The sequence below is a fragment of the Alosa alosa genome, chromosome 8, assembly GCF_017589495.1.
Source record: "Alosa alosa isolate M-15738 ecotype Scorff River chromosome 8, AALO_Geno_1.1, whole genome shotgun sequence".
Taxonomy (NCBI): Eukaryota; Metazoa; Chordata; class Actinopteri; order Clupeiformes; family Clupeidae; genus Alosa; species Alosa alosa.
This window is the reverse complement of record NC_063196.1, coordinates 31,088,108-31,105,117: the sequence shown is the minus strand read 5'-3', so window position 1 is coordinate 31,105,117 and position 17,010 is coordinate 31,088,108. Positions and strand designations below refer to the sequence as shown.

The 17,010-nt window shown below is 40.7% G+C and overlaps 1 protein-coding gene across 2 annotated transcripts; it reads right to left on the bottom strand.

The window, feature by feature from the left end:
- Window positions 1-325: 325 nt before the first annotated feature.
- LOC125299714 (plasminogen-like) lies at window positions 326-13,220 on the bottom strand. 2 transcript variants are annotated; one of them, XM_048251111.1, is made up of 19 exons: window positions 13,111-13,220; window positions 12,602-12,746; window positions 12,415-12,521; window positions 12,170-12,284; window positions 7,862-8,007; window positions 7,481-7,610; window positions 7,246-7,364; window positions 6,855-7,017; window positions 6,597-6,709; window positions 6,249-6,405; window positions 5,405-5,601; window positions 3,945-4,093; window positions 3,044-3,137; window positions 2,724-2,838; window positions 2,258-2,329; window positions 2,014-2,160; window positions 1,098-1,204; window positions 860-1,005; window positions 326-535 (listed from the first exon to the last, which is right to left on the bottom strand). In XM_048251111.1, exons 1-19 carry the CDS (start codon window positions 13,154-13,156, stop codon window positions 371-373), a joined length of 2,433 nt encoding a protein of 810 aa, XP_048107068.1. In that variant the 5' UTR covers window positions 13,157-13,220; the 3' UTR covers window positions 326-370. The 2 variants fall into 2 exon arrangements, with proteins under 2 accessions (XP_048107068.1, XP_048107069.1); XM_048251112.1 differs by lacking the exons at window positions 12,415-12,521; window positions 12,602-12,746; window positions 13,111-13,220 and having other exon boundaries at window positions 12,166-12,255.
- Window positions 13,221-17,010: the final 3,790 nt, after the last annotated feature.

Below are 17,010 nucleotides of genomic sequence, written 5' to 3'. Positions count from 1 at the left end.
CCCATTGCCATTGACAGCGGTGATTATATAGGCCTACTTTGCCAGTGATTTATATATATTTAACATAGGACCGAACGTATTATATATTTAACATAGGACCCCCCACACACAAAAGGAAAGAGCAATGGCCCCTCAAAATGTCTGTGCACGTCCCTGGAAGGACATGTCGTTCCCCCCCCCCAAAATGTCTATGGTGACTACGGCCCTGCGTCATCGTGTTCTTTGCCACTTTAATTGTCATTTTGGATGTTTGGATGTTACAGTAGAATAACACTTTAAGTTTCCTTACTTTTAACATCAATGAATCAAGGTGACCCAGGGAGAATCATGTCCAAATACAAAGTGAAATTTATTTGATCATATGTGCTTCTTATTTGTTTTTTAGCATTTCTTCTCCAATCCAGTTGACAAATTTGGACACTCTGACGTATACCCCTGGAGAATTTGGTCTTGCACAGCCAAGCCCCCATGATGTCACTCCTTGAAGAATGAAAGTCGTCTGATGGACGCATACAAGCGGCCCTCCACTGTCCCCCTGAAACAGAGATCAAATAGGAGTTACACTGACCCCTGTCACACCTCACCATTAAATCAAGGAAAAGGTCACAATGATCTTAAGAGTTGAAAGAGGAGTTAATTTGCAAAAACAGATAGGCCTACCTCCATTTTTATAGATATTCGTAAAGCATGTTTGTATTGCACATTTCAGGTAACATCAATCAAATGTCTGTTTGCTTGTTTTGATTATGCAAAAATGAACAAATGCAATTACAGAAAATAATTACAAATTAACTCATTTAAATGAACTTCGTATTCGATACACATTTAATATATCTGGAAGACAATTCCTCCAAAGAACCTTGCAACTGTCTGTTCCTCCTTCAATATTTCCACCACACATTTCATAGTCTTTCACTTGACCATTCAGGTAAAGAGGTTGGTTACAAATTCTGTTTTCAATGACTGGGAAGCCAGTTTCCTTCAGAAACCCATCTCCTCCAGTACCTGTGAAACCAAGTCAATACACTGAATTTACATAAGGGATAACTTCAGGTTTGTAAATGATATGAAATCAAGGCAAACATTGGAAACTTTACCTTGTGTGTCACCCCATCCAGTTATATAGCATTCAGTTTTGGCTGGAACGATGTAATCCTTCTCTGGTAAGCATGCTGGCAAAACCTTATCATTAAGGACAGCTGGTCTGAGAGCATCAAAACACAACCAAAGGTGTTGTGCGACATAAATTATGGGTATATGGAGACAAGCTCTTGTGTTCTGATGTCAACAACAAAGAAACCAGGAGAAGAATTCTCTGAAACTCGACCCACTCCATAGCAAGCAACTAAACTTTCACTGATTTTTAATTGTATTGGCTAATCAAGATCCCTCTTTGCTCATGGCTAAGTGGATGTAAGCTTGACAGATTACACCAAGGCTGTATTTGCTTAAATTGTGAGTACATCATTTGAGGTCAGTGGTGCAATATTAACTTGCTGATATAAATCAGGTATAAATATTTGAAGCATTTTTTTAGAAATAAGTGTACACACTAAGATGTGAAATTACATTACGTTTCAAGAATATTTCAAGTAGCCAGATGGAATCACAATGTCTACAGGATGTCCACAATCACCACATTAAGACCTTGTACCTCACATAATACCATTTACCACACTACATTAAGACCTTGTACCTCACATAAGACCATATACCTCACATAAGACCATGTACCTCACCACATTAAGACCTTGTACCTCACATAAGACCTTGTACCTCACATAAGACCATGTATCTCACCACATTTAGACCTTGTATCTGGCATAAGACCATGCACCTCACCACATTTAGACCTTGTGCCTAAAATCTTATCACCACATTAAGACCTTGTACCTCACTGTCTCTAATCATTCAGTCAATCAATCATGCAATCAGTCCGTCAGTCAAACACCACACAAATACTGGAAACTAAAGACATTTTGGTCAAAAATAGAAATATTACCAATACCATACTTTTCAAGCTTGAGAAGAGCAATGTCTTTTCCTCCTGGTTCAAGAATCAGTTTCTCAACCTCCCTTACTTGCTTTGATGGTTCAGTCCCTCTCTCTGAATGGATTCCCAAATATACCCTGTATGCAGATGGCCCACTCGTTTTAGGCCTGTAAAAAAATGAACATGCAGTGTATGTCAGAGACTAGATCACCACATTAAAAGCAAAGTCTGAGGAAGAATTGGATGAACTACTGAATCTCTCACCTAAGACAATGTTCAGCTGTCAGAACCCATTGTGCCTCTATCAAAGTTCCTCCACAGATATGACTTCCAGAGCTGTCAAAATTTGTAAGTTGTCAACAGATATTGCATGGACTGCAAGGCAAGGCCGTAATCACAATATACTCTGAGGGGGGCTCTTTTAAATCAGGCTAGTGCTTAACTACGGTACTAGCCACACAAATACATACCCAGAAAGCATACCAGACCTGCACATATTACACAACCAGGTTTTTAAATATTTGCTACATTTTGGCCACAATATAAGGACTTATTTTTCCATACCAATGCAAACATTTATATTCATTTGATTATGGCTGTAATTTGTTAAATCCTCAAGATAGAATGGTACATTGAAATGAGTATTATAAGCCATTAGTGCTAAAACAAAACATATAAACATACAGTATATCACCCCATGTGTTCATGAATTATATTTGTATATGTGTACCTGGTCCGTATGCTGACTTGCCATGGCCAAGAGTGAGGTTTGGCTACACACTCTCCTACTATGCGGCCAAAGCATTGTGTTGGAGACTCCTGTGGATGTCCACATTTGTGCTCAGCTGGTGAAACACCACAATCATCATATTTTAAGATTATTTTATCATTTCCATACAAATCTCACCACTAATAGTGATCCAGGCTGTCTAAACCCTGACAAATCACTGGATCATTTTCTTCCTCATTTAGCAGGTTAAAAGTGCACAAACTGTCTACCCTTGGTCTTAGCTTTTTTGTAAAAACGTAAGGAAATGAAGAGATACATACAGCAGTCTGGGATCTGGCAGTAGTCCCACTTCTTTTTCTCATCCATAGTATAGCACCATGGTCCATTTACATCATTGTCTGGGTTCCGACATTCCTACGATGAAATATACATGATCTACATTTCATGAGGTTCTAAAAGAGGAATTCTGAAATTCTCTGTGCACCCCAATTCAAACTATCGATTAGCTCAATGCATGGCAATTCCATCGATATCTTATTTGGTCTTCAGCGGAGAGAATTTAGCTAGCTATATTTACATAAGACAAATTCAGTTTCAAAACTTAGCATTACATTACATTACATTACATTTGGCTGACGCTTTTTAACCAAAGCGACTAACAACATGGTAAACAGTAAGTTTTAGAACAATTCTCACAATTTTAGGACAGTTTAAAAAAAACATTAGAGTACAGTAAGAATAAGTAAGGCCGGTGAGTGCTGTTTTTAACAGTTACTTGTCAGTTTAAAACGGCTGGTGAGTGCTAGGATCAGTTAGACTTGTTGTAAGTGTTGCTATGAGAGTAGATGTTCTCTAAAGAGCTGGGTCTTCAGGAGTTTTTTGAAAGTGGAAAAGGATGTCCCTGCCCTTGTAGGAACTGGCAGTGTGTTCCACCAACGAGGGAACAACAGATGAGAAAAGTTTGATTGGCTTGAGCGCACCGGGTGGTAGAGAGCTAGACGTGGATTCGTCAGAGGAGCGAGCGATCTGGAGGTAGTGTAAGTCTGTATGAGGGCATTCAAGTAGGTGGGAGCAGAACCGGAGACTACTTTGTAGGCAAGCGTTAGAGACTTGAATTTGATGCGGGCCGCCATAGGTAGCTATGATTACCATTAGCCATAGATTAGCAGGTGATATTGTACAATGTGTCTAATAAGCATGCAGATATAGTCAATGACTTACGTTTCCCTCTAATCCTTTATCAGGGTGTGATTCTGAGGTAAAGCTTGCATGGGGATGGGGCTCCATGGAACTCCAAGCCTGGCAGGTAGTGCCCGTCAGAGTGGTAGATGTCTGACCCCTGTAATCTTTCCCGTTCCCTACCTTGCAGTCTAAAGGGAGAATGTGGTGTAAGCAATCAAGAAAGTTATATGAAGTAATATAGTTATGTGTGAGCAGTCAAAATGTAATATGACAACCACAGCTGTATAAAGTATCCGAAACCCACGCTTAAGTAGAAGTACAGATATTTGATTAGAAAGTGACTTAAGTCAAAGTAAAAGTAATCTATAAGCATACCACTTAAGTAAAAGTCCTAATGTATGTATTATTTACAGTACTTAAGTATGACAAGTACCCCATTATAAAACATACTTAAGTACTGAATGTAAAAGTACTAGTAAAAGCTTTCAAGGACAGGTGGGGTGACAGCCTCCTTTCTTTGCTATGCTTTTAATAAAAAAGAAAGCAGTCAGAACTTTGAATAGGCTATTAAGTTAATGCAGCACCTTGAAACTTGGTGCCTACACTTCATACACAATGTCTTTGAAGCCTGAACAAAGGTATGGCTGCCATTTTTCACTTTCATTTTCACTGCTGCTTCCTTTTATAGACCAATAATGAAGTTTATCCAACATGTTTAGAAAGGCAGCTACATCACACTCCATAAACACTTTGAAAGCCTACATACAAGTGCTATTAATAAAAAGCAAACTGTTAGAATTTTAATTTAATTCAACTCCACAACAGCCTACATATGTAAGGCCTTTGTGTGCTATGTCTTAGCTATATTTGCTAAGCCTTAAGTCTGTCACTATCTCTTCATTCACCTGATGTCCCGTGGTGACATCAGGTCAGAAAATCTTGAGGTTTCAAATATCTAACATACTGAATGGAAACTGGTTTTGTTTTCATTAGTTCAGTTTGGGAATGTGCGCACATCCAAATTAAGGTGCAGGAGCCAAAAGTCCAAGATCCAACGTAACAAATTGAACTCAAATAAAATGTAAAAAAAACAACAGCAAGTGTGCGGACCTTCTCTGTTTTGTTTTCATTAGCACATTATTTCAGCCTACCTTCAACTTGAAATGAAAATGTAGTGGAGTAAAAGTATAGATTTACCGGTAATCTAAAAATGTAGTGAAGTAAAAGTAGGAAGAAAAATAAAAACTCAAGTAAGCATCCACTTAGCCATTCATACTTAAGTACTGTACTTAAGTACTTACTTACTAGCCATTCATGCTTAATTACTGTACTTAAGTACTTACTTACTAGCCATTCATACTTAAGTACTGTACTTAAGTACTTACTTACTAGCCATTCATACTTAAGTACTGTACTTAAGTATTTCTACTTAGTTACTTTACATCTCTGATGACAACAAATGATCCGGTGGGAAAGAGTGTCTTTGATGACCCTCTCACTTTTGACTGGGAGTTCGAACACAGCTGGTTCAGTGGGTTTCTCTTCTGGACCTAGCGCTCGTCCAGTAAACTGGACTGTTCTGGCGGTGGGACACTTCTCCAGTTTGCAGTACTCCCAGCGAACTGAGGGGTCAGTGGTGTAGCACCAGGGAGCAAGGTCACCTTCTGGGTTCCTACACAGGTTCCTCTGCAGATCTCTGACATAGCAGGGGGAGACCAAAACAACATTTAATTGTGGTGTTTTCGGAGTAGGTATGGAGGCCATACATAATCTGTTCTTTGCTGTTGGTACTCTACAAAGTGTTTGACTTACACTAAGTTAAAATAAAATAACTTGAGCTGTTACCTAGTGAGAAACACACTAAACACCCATACATTGACTTTTTTGTGGCGGCCCACCACAATATCAACATTGACCACCACACAATGATTTTCTATGTTGTACTAATTTATACAGTATAGGATGAAATCCTTTCATTTCATCTCTCTCTCACTCTCTCTCTAATTAAGTTATGTGCAAACATATAAGAAGCACTATCCCTACGCTAATGTTGAATACTGTTGGGTTGTCGAGGTTAGCACACTATAACATTACAGCTACTTGTCAATATCGACTTCTTGTGCAGGGCAAGTATAATTATGGGGTATTCATTTTATTGACTCCGACACAGAATGTTTGCTCAACACCCCACCTTTCACCTACCACCACAAATACAATTCAATTCTGTGGGAAACACTGGACTGCTCTGCAACACATTGCCATGTCAGCATATTCTCTGGCATGATTATCATCAGGGTAGGGAAATAGAGAATGCAAATAAGGCATTGGTGGTTGCTGTCTTACGCATGCGGAAAGGCCTGAGGTGTTTTCATGTGGCGGTGAGGAACCATGGATGACCAGGCCTGGCATGTCTTCCCAGTAACAGTCTCTGCTGTCGTTCCTCTATACGAGCCACCATTATCAACATAGCAGTCCACTACTTCACTGGCAACAGGCTCTTCTGTGGGATACATAGATTTGCATGATGCGGTCCTCAACATTGAGGGTTAGTTAGCTTTTCTTTGTCAGATTTCAGTCATTTGCAATTTTAATAAAGATTTTGATTCATTCATTCATTCACTCATTCAGCGTAGCTGTTCCACTATGATATGGAGAGAGCATTATGTTGTTTGCAGGCATTTTGTGACTGACCCTCTCCACATCTGGTCACCTTGCAGTACTCCCATCTTGTTCCAGGGTCTGATGTGTAGCACCAGGGACTTCTCTCATTGTTGGGGTTTCTGCAGTGATTTGCCTCAAGTCCTCTAATAAAGAAAGTTCAACATTACACCCCAGTGTTGTCTAAATGTACGTTAAGTATATTCAATAGAGAAAAGACATTTTGTGGATTGGAAATTGTACTAAAGGAACAAGTAAGATTAAATGATGACAACACCCCGACCCTCTTACTTGCATGGGTGGTTTTCTGGTGTGAATGAGTGTTTATGCGGAGCCTGAGATGACCATGTCTGACAGGCTCTCCCAGAGACTGTTATAGACACGGTTCCGCGGTAGGCCGAGCCCTCACCAGTGATGCAGGTGATCTCATCCTCAGTGACTGGAGGATCAGAGGCTTCATGAACAACACAAGTCAGGTTAGTATTCCTGCACCTCAACAGTGAATATGAAATGGGAAGTAGTCAGGAGTCACCTAGGGTTCCCTCAGCAGAGGTACGTCAGCTTATCTGACTGTAAGAGCCAGAGTGAGTGGATAGTGCTGAGTATGTGTAGTACTTATGGGCCCATGCTATCACAGAAGGCATAGGACATAAATGGCTAGGACAGTAGAAGTGGGCCTCACCACACTGAGGGATGTTACAGATGTCCCAGCGCTTTCTGGGGTCAGTGGTGAAACACCAGGGCTTTGGCTCCCCGTCTGGGTTCCTGCAGTAGTTCTCCTCTAGGTATTTATCAGGAAGTCTGTACAGGACCACACACACACACACACACACACACACACATTATATTACATAAGTATTCTCAATATGTGAGAAAATGGCATTGATAATGTTTGTGCTTATAGATCCCATACTCACAGAGAGGCAATGTAACTATGACTGTGGGGAGTCTGCGAGTCCCATCGTTGACAGGTATATCCTGATACCGTTCTTGAGATGTTGCCTCTGTAATCTTCCCCACTGCAGTGCATGCAGTCTTCTGAGGAGTCTGATACACACGAGAGCACATTTACCGTGAAGACAAGTCAAAAGACGACATAAGCTGGCCAAGACCAATACAACTTTAAACCACAGCTTTGATTGATGGTTTGCAAAACCAAAGCTCATTCAGAGGCATGAAAATAAAGCTATAGTTCTTCAGATATTCATCACCTTGGTAGAAATATTTAGAGGTGTATCTCTGAAACCTCGAACCCTAGAAAATTGTTGTTTTTGTAATGACAGTTTGCCAATGCCTACCTGCACTAGAGCAGTCCTGAATATCACAGGACTCCCATCTCTTCTGTGGATCCATAGTGTAGCACCAGGGTCCACCAGCATCATTGTCTGGATTTCTGCAGTAGTTGTACTCCAGGTCAGCCTTTGGATATCTCTGAGGAGTCATACTGTGAAGAGCAGATCACAAGTTCCACTCAAAGAAAGCCATTCAAATGAGAGTTTGCTCACTGCTAGTGTGTTTAATTACTACCGCCAGGGTGCGATTTGTGGGGGGGATGGTGAGGATTTCCCCCCCCCCCTCTGGTTTTCCTATCCCTACCTCAGCTAAATTATTTTTATCGTTGGGGGGGACTACATTTATCCCCCTCTGCCCCTCATATTGATTAATGCTACTTCATATAAGTAAAGCGCTGCAACGTGAGAACAGTCTAGTAGGCTAGCTAGCCTACTTAATTTGGCCTTGATCGTGCAGGACATTTCAGAATGTCGAGTGTGTAATCCATCATAAATGGCTAGGTTCAATGGAAAAGTTAGCTGGACAAATGAAAGAAAACGAGAAGGATTCAGTGAAGCATAATAATGTTTTAGAACCTTCAATATTAGAAAACTGATGCAACTGAGATGGAGGACAACTGCACGTAGAGTAGAACGTAGGCCTATTGTCCTTAGGAACTTACATTAAATGAGGAGATATTTGCTGAATGTCACAAAAAGTATTACAGAAATTGCTTGGCATCGCTTATTCAATGGCTCTCTACCGAAACACCTGTAGTTTGCGGAGGACGAACGAGAAAGCACTCGTTTGATAAATCAGCCAGTAGTAGACAAATAATTAAATAATAAATAATCAAATAATAGAAATAATCTGTACTGCAAAAACGAATGTTGGTGGGTATTTAAACTCTCTAGAGGGTGTTTTAACAGCTGCAAGAAATAGAAGCTTCATGGTCTTTATGTTCTGGTTCGTAAATTATTTTCATAAAACTTCAAGTTGCCCTAACTTTACTCTCCAAACTCTTCACTGCACTGTAGGCAATTAACTGACAGTATGATAGGCTATTTATTTTCTGTAGGCTACAATAAACACATTTATTTTTTCAGCTTTTGCAATATTACGCACTTGGCTACTGAACGCAAATCAGCAGGAGAGAGAATGCACGTAGCCTACACAGCGTGTAGCGCAATGTGTAGGCTATTTGATTACCAACTAACACTGTTAGCCAATTCACTTCAGTGCCATCATATACATATACATATACAGAAAGGATGGAGGCAGCAAAAGTAGAGAAGTCATTTCTACGACGGAGTATTAGGGCCACACATGAAGAGAAAAAATATTTTTGCCATGGCGAGATTAAACTCGACATGTTGACTTTAAAGTCGACATGTCGACATTAAACTCGACATTTCGAGAATAAAGTTGAAATTTAATGTCGACTTTAATCTCGACGTGTCGACTTTAAAGTCGACATGCTGACATTAAACTCGCAATAGGCCCTACTGTTTAAACATAGCCTACACAGTTTAAGCTACGTAGCCTACACTAATACACAATATGTTACATGAAAAATGGGCTTCAAATAGGTGTTATTTCAGATAGATTGCAGATATTCAGATAGATTGCGTCTTGTCTGTTGACAATCATATTATAGGCCCTACACAATGCTGGCAATGCTGAGAACAATTAGCATCCTCGTTTATCTTACTTACATTGAGTTGACTGTGTAGCTTAATCCACAGATGTGGTGAAGCACTGTTTCGTTATGGTTTGCTAAGGAGTAACCCATTGCTTAAAATAGTGGAGAGCTGGGATGAGAAGTCAAATCTTCGCATTGTATCGCGGAGTGATTTATTATTAGCTGTGCAAAGTCTGAGTTGAAATGTCCAGGGATATTCCAACTCATGGAATGTCTCTCGGCCAATCAGAAACAAATATATAGTTCCATAGAACCCAATTGTTGTATAATAACTATCATTGCCGTCATCGTGAAGTGCTGTCTCGGGTTAATGGAAATACTATGCCGTTTAGGCTAAATAGCTATAAAAATATATGTATCCAATGATATAATGTTTCTATACAAAATGTTATTTTACTCTGTTTTACGTGGTTAAGGCTACTGCACACCCAAATAACTGCCCTTCATGACCCACGGGCGTCACTCTCCATAGGATAACATGGCAAAACTCATTTTTCTAAAACTGCTTTTCCATGTCTCACCTGCAATACGTAGCCTATAGGAGGCTAGAAACACAGGTATAGCCTAAGCATATATACTATTTTAATCCCGTGAGAGAATATGTGTCGATGCACTTTATTTATGCACTTTGTTTGCATATGTGTGCAAGTAGGCTACTAGCCTACATGGGGTGGTCGGGAGGACAGCTTCATTCGTCCCTCCATAGACATTCAGCAATGGGCTGTTTTGCATCCATTACAAACAAGCAACGTGAAAGTCTAGGATTGGGGAGAGCGCCTAGTATGCCTCTAGTGCATAAGCATGAAGTTGAACAGTTAGATGCAACAACTAAATGTTTAGAACAACACTTTAATAATAGGCCTACAATAAATAAATAAACCGCTATGACGTTTAGGCTACTTTTGACCATCGCATTTATCGCCTGTAACTCCGTGATAAGGACCTAACAGCAAAGTATTTGGCTGAGCAACGTAGGTTAATATGTTCTATGTTTTGTCCACATGATATAGGCCTATGTCTAGTCATTGTTGCACTCGAACACTCTGAATCATTGTTGCACTTGTTGCATTGTTTCATTCGCCCTCCCTTTCAATCGTCCCGAAGGTCGCTCTCTCCAAACTAACTTTATTCTCAAAATGTTGAGTTTAATGTCGACACGTCGAGATTAAAGTCGACATGATATTTCAACTTTATTCTCGAAATGTTGAGTTTAATGTCGACATGGCCACATTAAAGTCGATACGTCAAGATTAAAGTCGATATTACATTTCAACTTTATTCTCGAAATGTCGAGTTTAATGTTGACATGGCGACTTTAAAGTCGACATGTCGACTTTAATCTCGTCATGGCAAAAATATTTTTTTCCTTCATTTGTGGCCCTAATACTCCGTCGTACAGTTGTACATTTCAGATGGGGCAAGAACAAGGTGAATTTGTATGCTTGTCAAAACGTAGTCCTACCCTGCATTAGAGGAGCTGATCATCATACCAAGCACACTTGCTGTTTAAAATCATACACCATGGTAAACTAAAACTAAAATGTTACAAAGGTGGCAAAAATAATATAGGGTATTATTAGCCATGACATTACTAGGCTATGAATCGTTCATTCATTTATTTATTTATTTTTTTGGGGGGGGTTTACAAACTTATTCAAAATCATCCCCCCCTCTGGTTTTTACACAAATCGCACCCTGACTACCGCTACTAGCGTGGAATGGAAGTTTTCCTGGACCCCGGAACACCTGGGCACATGAAACACAGTGGGCATGTAGCTCCTCTAGACTGATAAGGAATGGAAGATTTGGTTCTCGGTGTGCGTGGGCCCTCGAAAGCCGGGAAAGCCTAAAGTAGTTTTCGCGGAATCACTCACTCAACTGTTGTGCTCAACACATTTTTGGCGAGAAGGTGTGGATCTTGTGGCAGGAATGGGTTAATCATGCACATTTTAAATATAGGATCACTACTGCCACACACACACCTGTACTACTCAGACATACTGCCACAGTGACACTGACAATAGACCGTTTCAAGAGAGTTCCATTATCAGCATCATATTTGACCCCACAAGGCTTCCGTTTTAACATTCCATATGTTATCTTAATGCAGAGGAAGTAGATTGGGAACCAAATAGAACGTTCAAGCATTGTTTTTGTTTTTCCTGTTGAAAGGGTCTATACACAAATTTGTACAGACACACATGCTACATACACACAGGTACAACTAACACACACACACACAGAAACATATATCATACTGACATGTGTTAGGGTGTCAGCAAAGTACAAACACACTTGCCCTCTCTCTTTCTCTCTCTCTCTCTCTCACACACACACACACACACATTTGAACTCGATGTTAAAGCACTTCAAGCAGATAAGCCTTGTATATTGTTGTCTTGAAATGTTAAATGCTGATTGAGTAACCAAAGAGTTACAAGAGTAGGATGGAGATCCAAGCGTGACTTTCAGTTAACTAGGAGTTGCAGGAGTATAGTAAGCCATGGAGAGAACATAATAAGTTTCATTTTCTTTGCATAGCAGGTGGCGATACCATGCTGCGGTATCATGTTCCACTATGCAGTACAACTAGTAGATAGTGATATCAGGTTGTCAAAGAGAATATACCAACTTGGGTGCCTGTGGAGATCTTGAGGTCCAATGCTGGCATATTATTCCTGATTTAGTTGTGGATTTGGTACCTCTGTAATCAGCTCCAATACCATTGACACATTCCTTTAAATACTCTAAGAAAAGGGAAATTATTTCAGTTTCTTTTAGGTGACTAAACTGCATACACATACATCACAAGGACAAATGCATCACATTTCAGTGAAACCAAAGTGCTTTAGTTTTTATTGAAGTTAAATATCTCACCTTTCTTCTCATAGAGTGTTGCACTTGGTCTCCAGTATAAAGACTGGACTTTTGAGTTAGCTGGGATAGTCTGACAGTCTTGATATTCTGTTTCATATACAAATGATCTGTGGAAAGTGTGAAGTGATTAATAATCATTCAGTCCTAGCTGGACAGCAGAAGAGCAAGACACCTGGATCTGATGTACCTGCAGGTGAAGGTTGTCTCTGCGTCACACCTGGCTGCACAATCAGTGGCTGTTCTCACAGAGTACATCCTTTTCACCGGTGACAGAATCAAAGCCCCATCAGTCTTAACATATGCACGCAGACCTTGTGTGAATACTCCAGTGACTTCAGTGATGTAAAATAATGGAATTAATGAATTAATAAGATACATTTTACAATAAATTAATATGTGCCCTTTGCACATAAAGTAGCCTGCATGACGTTTTAGGTTCAAAGTTACATTAGCAGTCATTAACATACATATACCATCTACCCTACTCTTTTTTCAAATTCTATATTGAACTTGAATAACATTAAGTTAACATTACGTTTCCCCTAAACAACAGGCTACAAGCTAAGTACTAACAATATTTCTGGATAACTACATAACAGAAAACAAGACAGCATAAGTAATCAAACATGTCGGACAGAATCTCAGATATCTTTGCTTAATTTTGCTATAACATCTGTATGTTTTTGTCTGTCCTACCTGTACAAAGGAGTGCACATATAAGGAGAGCTTTGTGTGCTTCCATGTTGTGACGGATGAAGCCTCTGCAAACAGGCCTTGTAAACTTTTTTTATTTAACAAAGCAACAACTCAGTCAATCATTGTCCTCACAAGGACAGACCATAGGTCATCTGTTTCCCGTTAGGGCCTGCCTGATCCCAGTGCATATGTGTCTCTCACTTTCAAGTTCATGTGTAGTAAAAAATAATTATCTAAGTTATTTTCAAATGCTTCAAATACCCAAAACAACAACCCTTACAAGGTCTGCTCACAAAGCAGTTCATTATACACTATACACATCAGATATACAATGTTCAATCTAGTACCTAAAACTATTTTCGTATGCCAGGCTAATTTCATAGATCAGAAAAATAAAATTGTTTTCCAAATATCCAACACATTACACTGTGCTCATGGTCAAAAGAACAAAACAAGAGAATAGACCTAGTGGTTCAAACGTTATAAACATCAGATCATCTTTGACCTGGGGGTGGTGCTAGAAAAGTTGGACAGAAGCTGTCAGCGTATGATACTATCCTGACCCAATTACCTGCTGTGCCAAATTTCACAATGTATGTGTCTTGGGGCTAGTAGGCTACCATACACACTGCAGTTATGTAACACAAAACTGCTGTTTTTCTGAATGACAATGCAGTTTCATGTTCAAAATACTGCATTCCTGCATGTGAATGGCAAGGATTCTTAAAAACTGCAGTTCTGTACTTTATCTGAAATTTTTTTTTTAGAAGGGTATCCTTTGACAGATAAATATGACAACAACGACCAGGAGGATGGATGATGAGAAAACAATGAGGAAGGCTAGGCTATTATGATTAAGTTATTCTTAATTAACGTTGTAACTTTTGTGTTGCCCTGATGGCGAGGAAGTTGAGATCAGTTTTCAGTGTAGGCGAGCTTTTTATCTCTTTTCTCCCGAACTTAATCAGTTCAGTGTATCTAGGAACAGGAGCGTCATGGCAGAGTCAGTGCCCCCAAAAAGGAAAATGTAAGACCCATTTCAAAGTGTACCCTTGTCTCATAATCATAAGAGTAAAAAAGAATGATAGGCCTAGTCTTGCACGCTGCACTGTTTGTAACAGTGACTTTAGCCGCATGTCGTGAGATACAGTAGCCTATGTGCCCTTTTTGTTTTTTCGACCCTGCCCTGTCCGCCACTGCTGAGGATGAAATATCAAAAAGATTTGGCTATGTCAGCATTTTCATGCGACATATGCCAAATCCCATAACCATATTGCTAGGCTAGTCTATATAACGCTGTTCTGGCAAGTCATGGCATTATATTGAACAGAAACTAGCATTGACAGATGATCGATGAATTTGCAGGTTTGGATATGCTGTTTTGTCTTCGCGCTCTAAACGCGCGCATTAGTGTGTGTCTCTGTGTGTGTGTATGTGTGTGTGTGTCGCAAAATCTATTTGAAATGAAATCTCACCAAAGCACAGTTGAGACGCTTTGCGTTGCCGTGGCATAACCCCACACACCACCGATAAAGTCTGTTTACTGTTACTACTGACTACTAGATTAAACAGCCGTGTGCACATCAGTGAGAAGCACATGAAGACGAAACTCTGGTTAAATGTGGAGATGAGGTAAAAGCATTTTAAATGATGTATTGCACTTTGGGTGGGTATTTAAATTAGCCCATCACCTTTATATTCACGTTATTCGAGACTTCATAGGCTAGCCCACTCACAGGAAAGTTTTTAGGTTGTTAATTATGTGAAGTGGTGTGTGTGAAACGATGTCCTCATGTCAATAATGGCCTACCCCTGAAATGTTTCCTTTCAGGTTGGATACCCATGTCTGCACAGATTAACAGAGACAACCCTGAGACCAGTGTGTGTGAAGCTCAGGTGTATAATGTACTATTTAACTCAAGGCAATGTCCTACAAAAGTGACATCTCATACCTCATCTGGAGATTGTACAAGACACATCTTGCCTGGCATGCATGGCATTGGAATAGCAAGTGATGTGAAGAGAGCCATACTCCAGAATTCTCGTAATGTGGAGTCAAGCAAAGTCCTGCTCTCTCAAGACCAAGAGATGAAATGTGGAGCTGGAACAGGAGGTTGCCAACAGACTTCACCTACTCTGCACATGCCAGAACTTTCACAGAAGGTCAGTACTATCTTCCCTTACAGTAAACAATACAACACATGGGCACCCAGAGCACTTGGGATATCTTCACCTTTTCACCCTGATGGCAGGAGGCGTGTTCCCATTGCCACAAAGATAAAGGTCAATGTAGTGGAGGCTAGAAGCTACAGTTTGGGCTCTTTTCCAATTCTTGTGTGTTCAAGAAAATAAACCTGACTGTTCACAGATGTGTGACCAGGTAGGGGGCGCTCTTTGGCCATACCCTCAACCTACTACCCTGAGGAGCAGACTACACCCGCCAATAAGGTTCAGAGGCCCACGATACAAGTTTAAAACAGTTTATTGTTTATTGTTATTTATTAAAAGTGTCTCTAAGATTAAGGCAGTCGTCCATGGCCACGGTCGTCTCTGGGCCTGGCTAGTTCGATTCTGAATATGGCGCACACGTTTCTCCCACACTACCCCACTCAGTGAGTATCACGACCTGGCTGAAAAGGTCCCGGCAGATGAACTGGAAGGGTGAGACCATAAGTTACTTCGGTACAGCCCTGGCTGCCAATGATATAAATACAGCAGTACACTACATAAACACTACAACGGCTATTACCTGGCGGTGAGGTGTTCCGGCTCACTCCCAGACACTTAAGTTAACCGCTCAGTCTGGTACAGCCCTGTCAACGGGGCCTGGAAGGGTCCACTACAAACGTGGGGCACACTTAGGGAAAACACCGCAGCACAAAGTGCAAAGGAAGTCTCACCGCAGTCTTTATACAAACAGTCAGCAGGCACTTGACTCGGAACAGTGGCAAGCAGGCTGCGTCGTCAGTGCTGGGGTGCGATACTCGGTAGGGTACTCGGCCAGCGGGAAGGCAAGTTGTACGGTGGGGTTGCACTTATTGGGAATGGGCTGGAAATGGAGAGCTGTGGGTCCCCGGGCTGTGATGCAGACTCGTGGTGGCAAGGCACAATTGTGCAGAGGCTTGATAGGACAGTGCAACAAGGCTTGTGGAAGTTGGCTATAACACAGACAAGGCAGCAATGATGTAAATCCAGTATGAGAGTCCCTTTAACAGAACTGAGGGGCTGACGCGGCGTTGGCTATAACACAAGTAAGGCAGCAGTAAGGCATGTTCAGTATGGAAGTCACTATAACAGTGCAGTAGGGCTGGGAGTTGTTGGCTATACACAGGCAAGGTACCATATTGTACATCCAGTGTGGAGGTCACTATAATTTATTTTTTATTTTTTTCTTTTTCGCATGCCCAAATTTCCGTCAATGATTCCCGGGACACTGAAAGACCGGGGTACACGAAACTTGGTGGACATGTAACCCCACATGGATAGCATGGAACCATCGTTTTTCGTTTTGATCTGTAGCCCCCCCCGCTGAATTGGACCCCCGAAAGGAGGGTAGGGCAGACAGTTTTCTGTGAATATCTCGAAAACCGTAGGGTTTAGGAGGACCATTTTTTTTTGTATGTTGATCTCAAGGGGCCATGTCAACCCATTCCATAACCACTCATTTCATGTATAAAGCCACCTAGTTAAACACAAAAAGTAAAAATGAGGTGGTGTAATTGAAGGTATCTGTGACCTAACATAGTCAAAACTGCACGAAATGGAAGTGTAGGATCATTATGACACCCTCTGTATGCACGCCAAGTTTTGTGGAATTCCGTTCATGGGGGCCACACAATAAATTAATTTATGTTACTATACACCAACTGGCCTGTAGGTGGCCGGAGACAGTTTTCTGTG

Coding starts and splice junctions, on each gene's coding strand:
- LOC125299714 (XM_048251111.1), bottom strand. CDS start 13,156: ATGGAAGCACACAAAGCTCTCCTTATATGTGCACTCCTTTGTACAG. Junction 6,406..6,596: donor GGTGACCAGATGTGGAGAGG/GTCAGTCACAAA, acceptor TGTATCCCACAG/AAGAGCCTGTTGCCAGTGAA. Junction 4,094..5,404: donor GTTCGAACTCCCAGTCAAAA/GTGAGAGGGTCA, acceptor TTCTCCCTTTAG/ACTGCAAGGTAGGGAACGGG.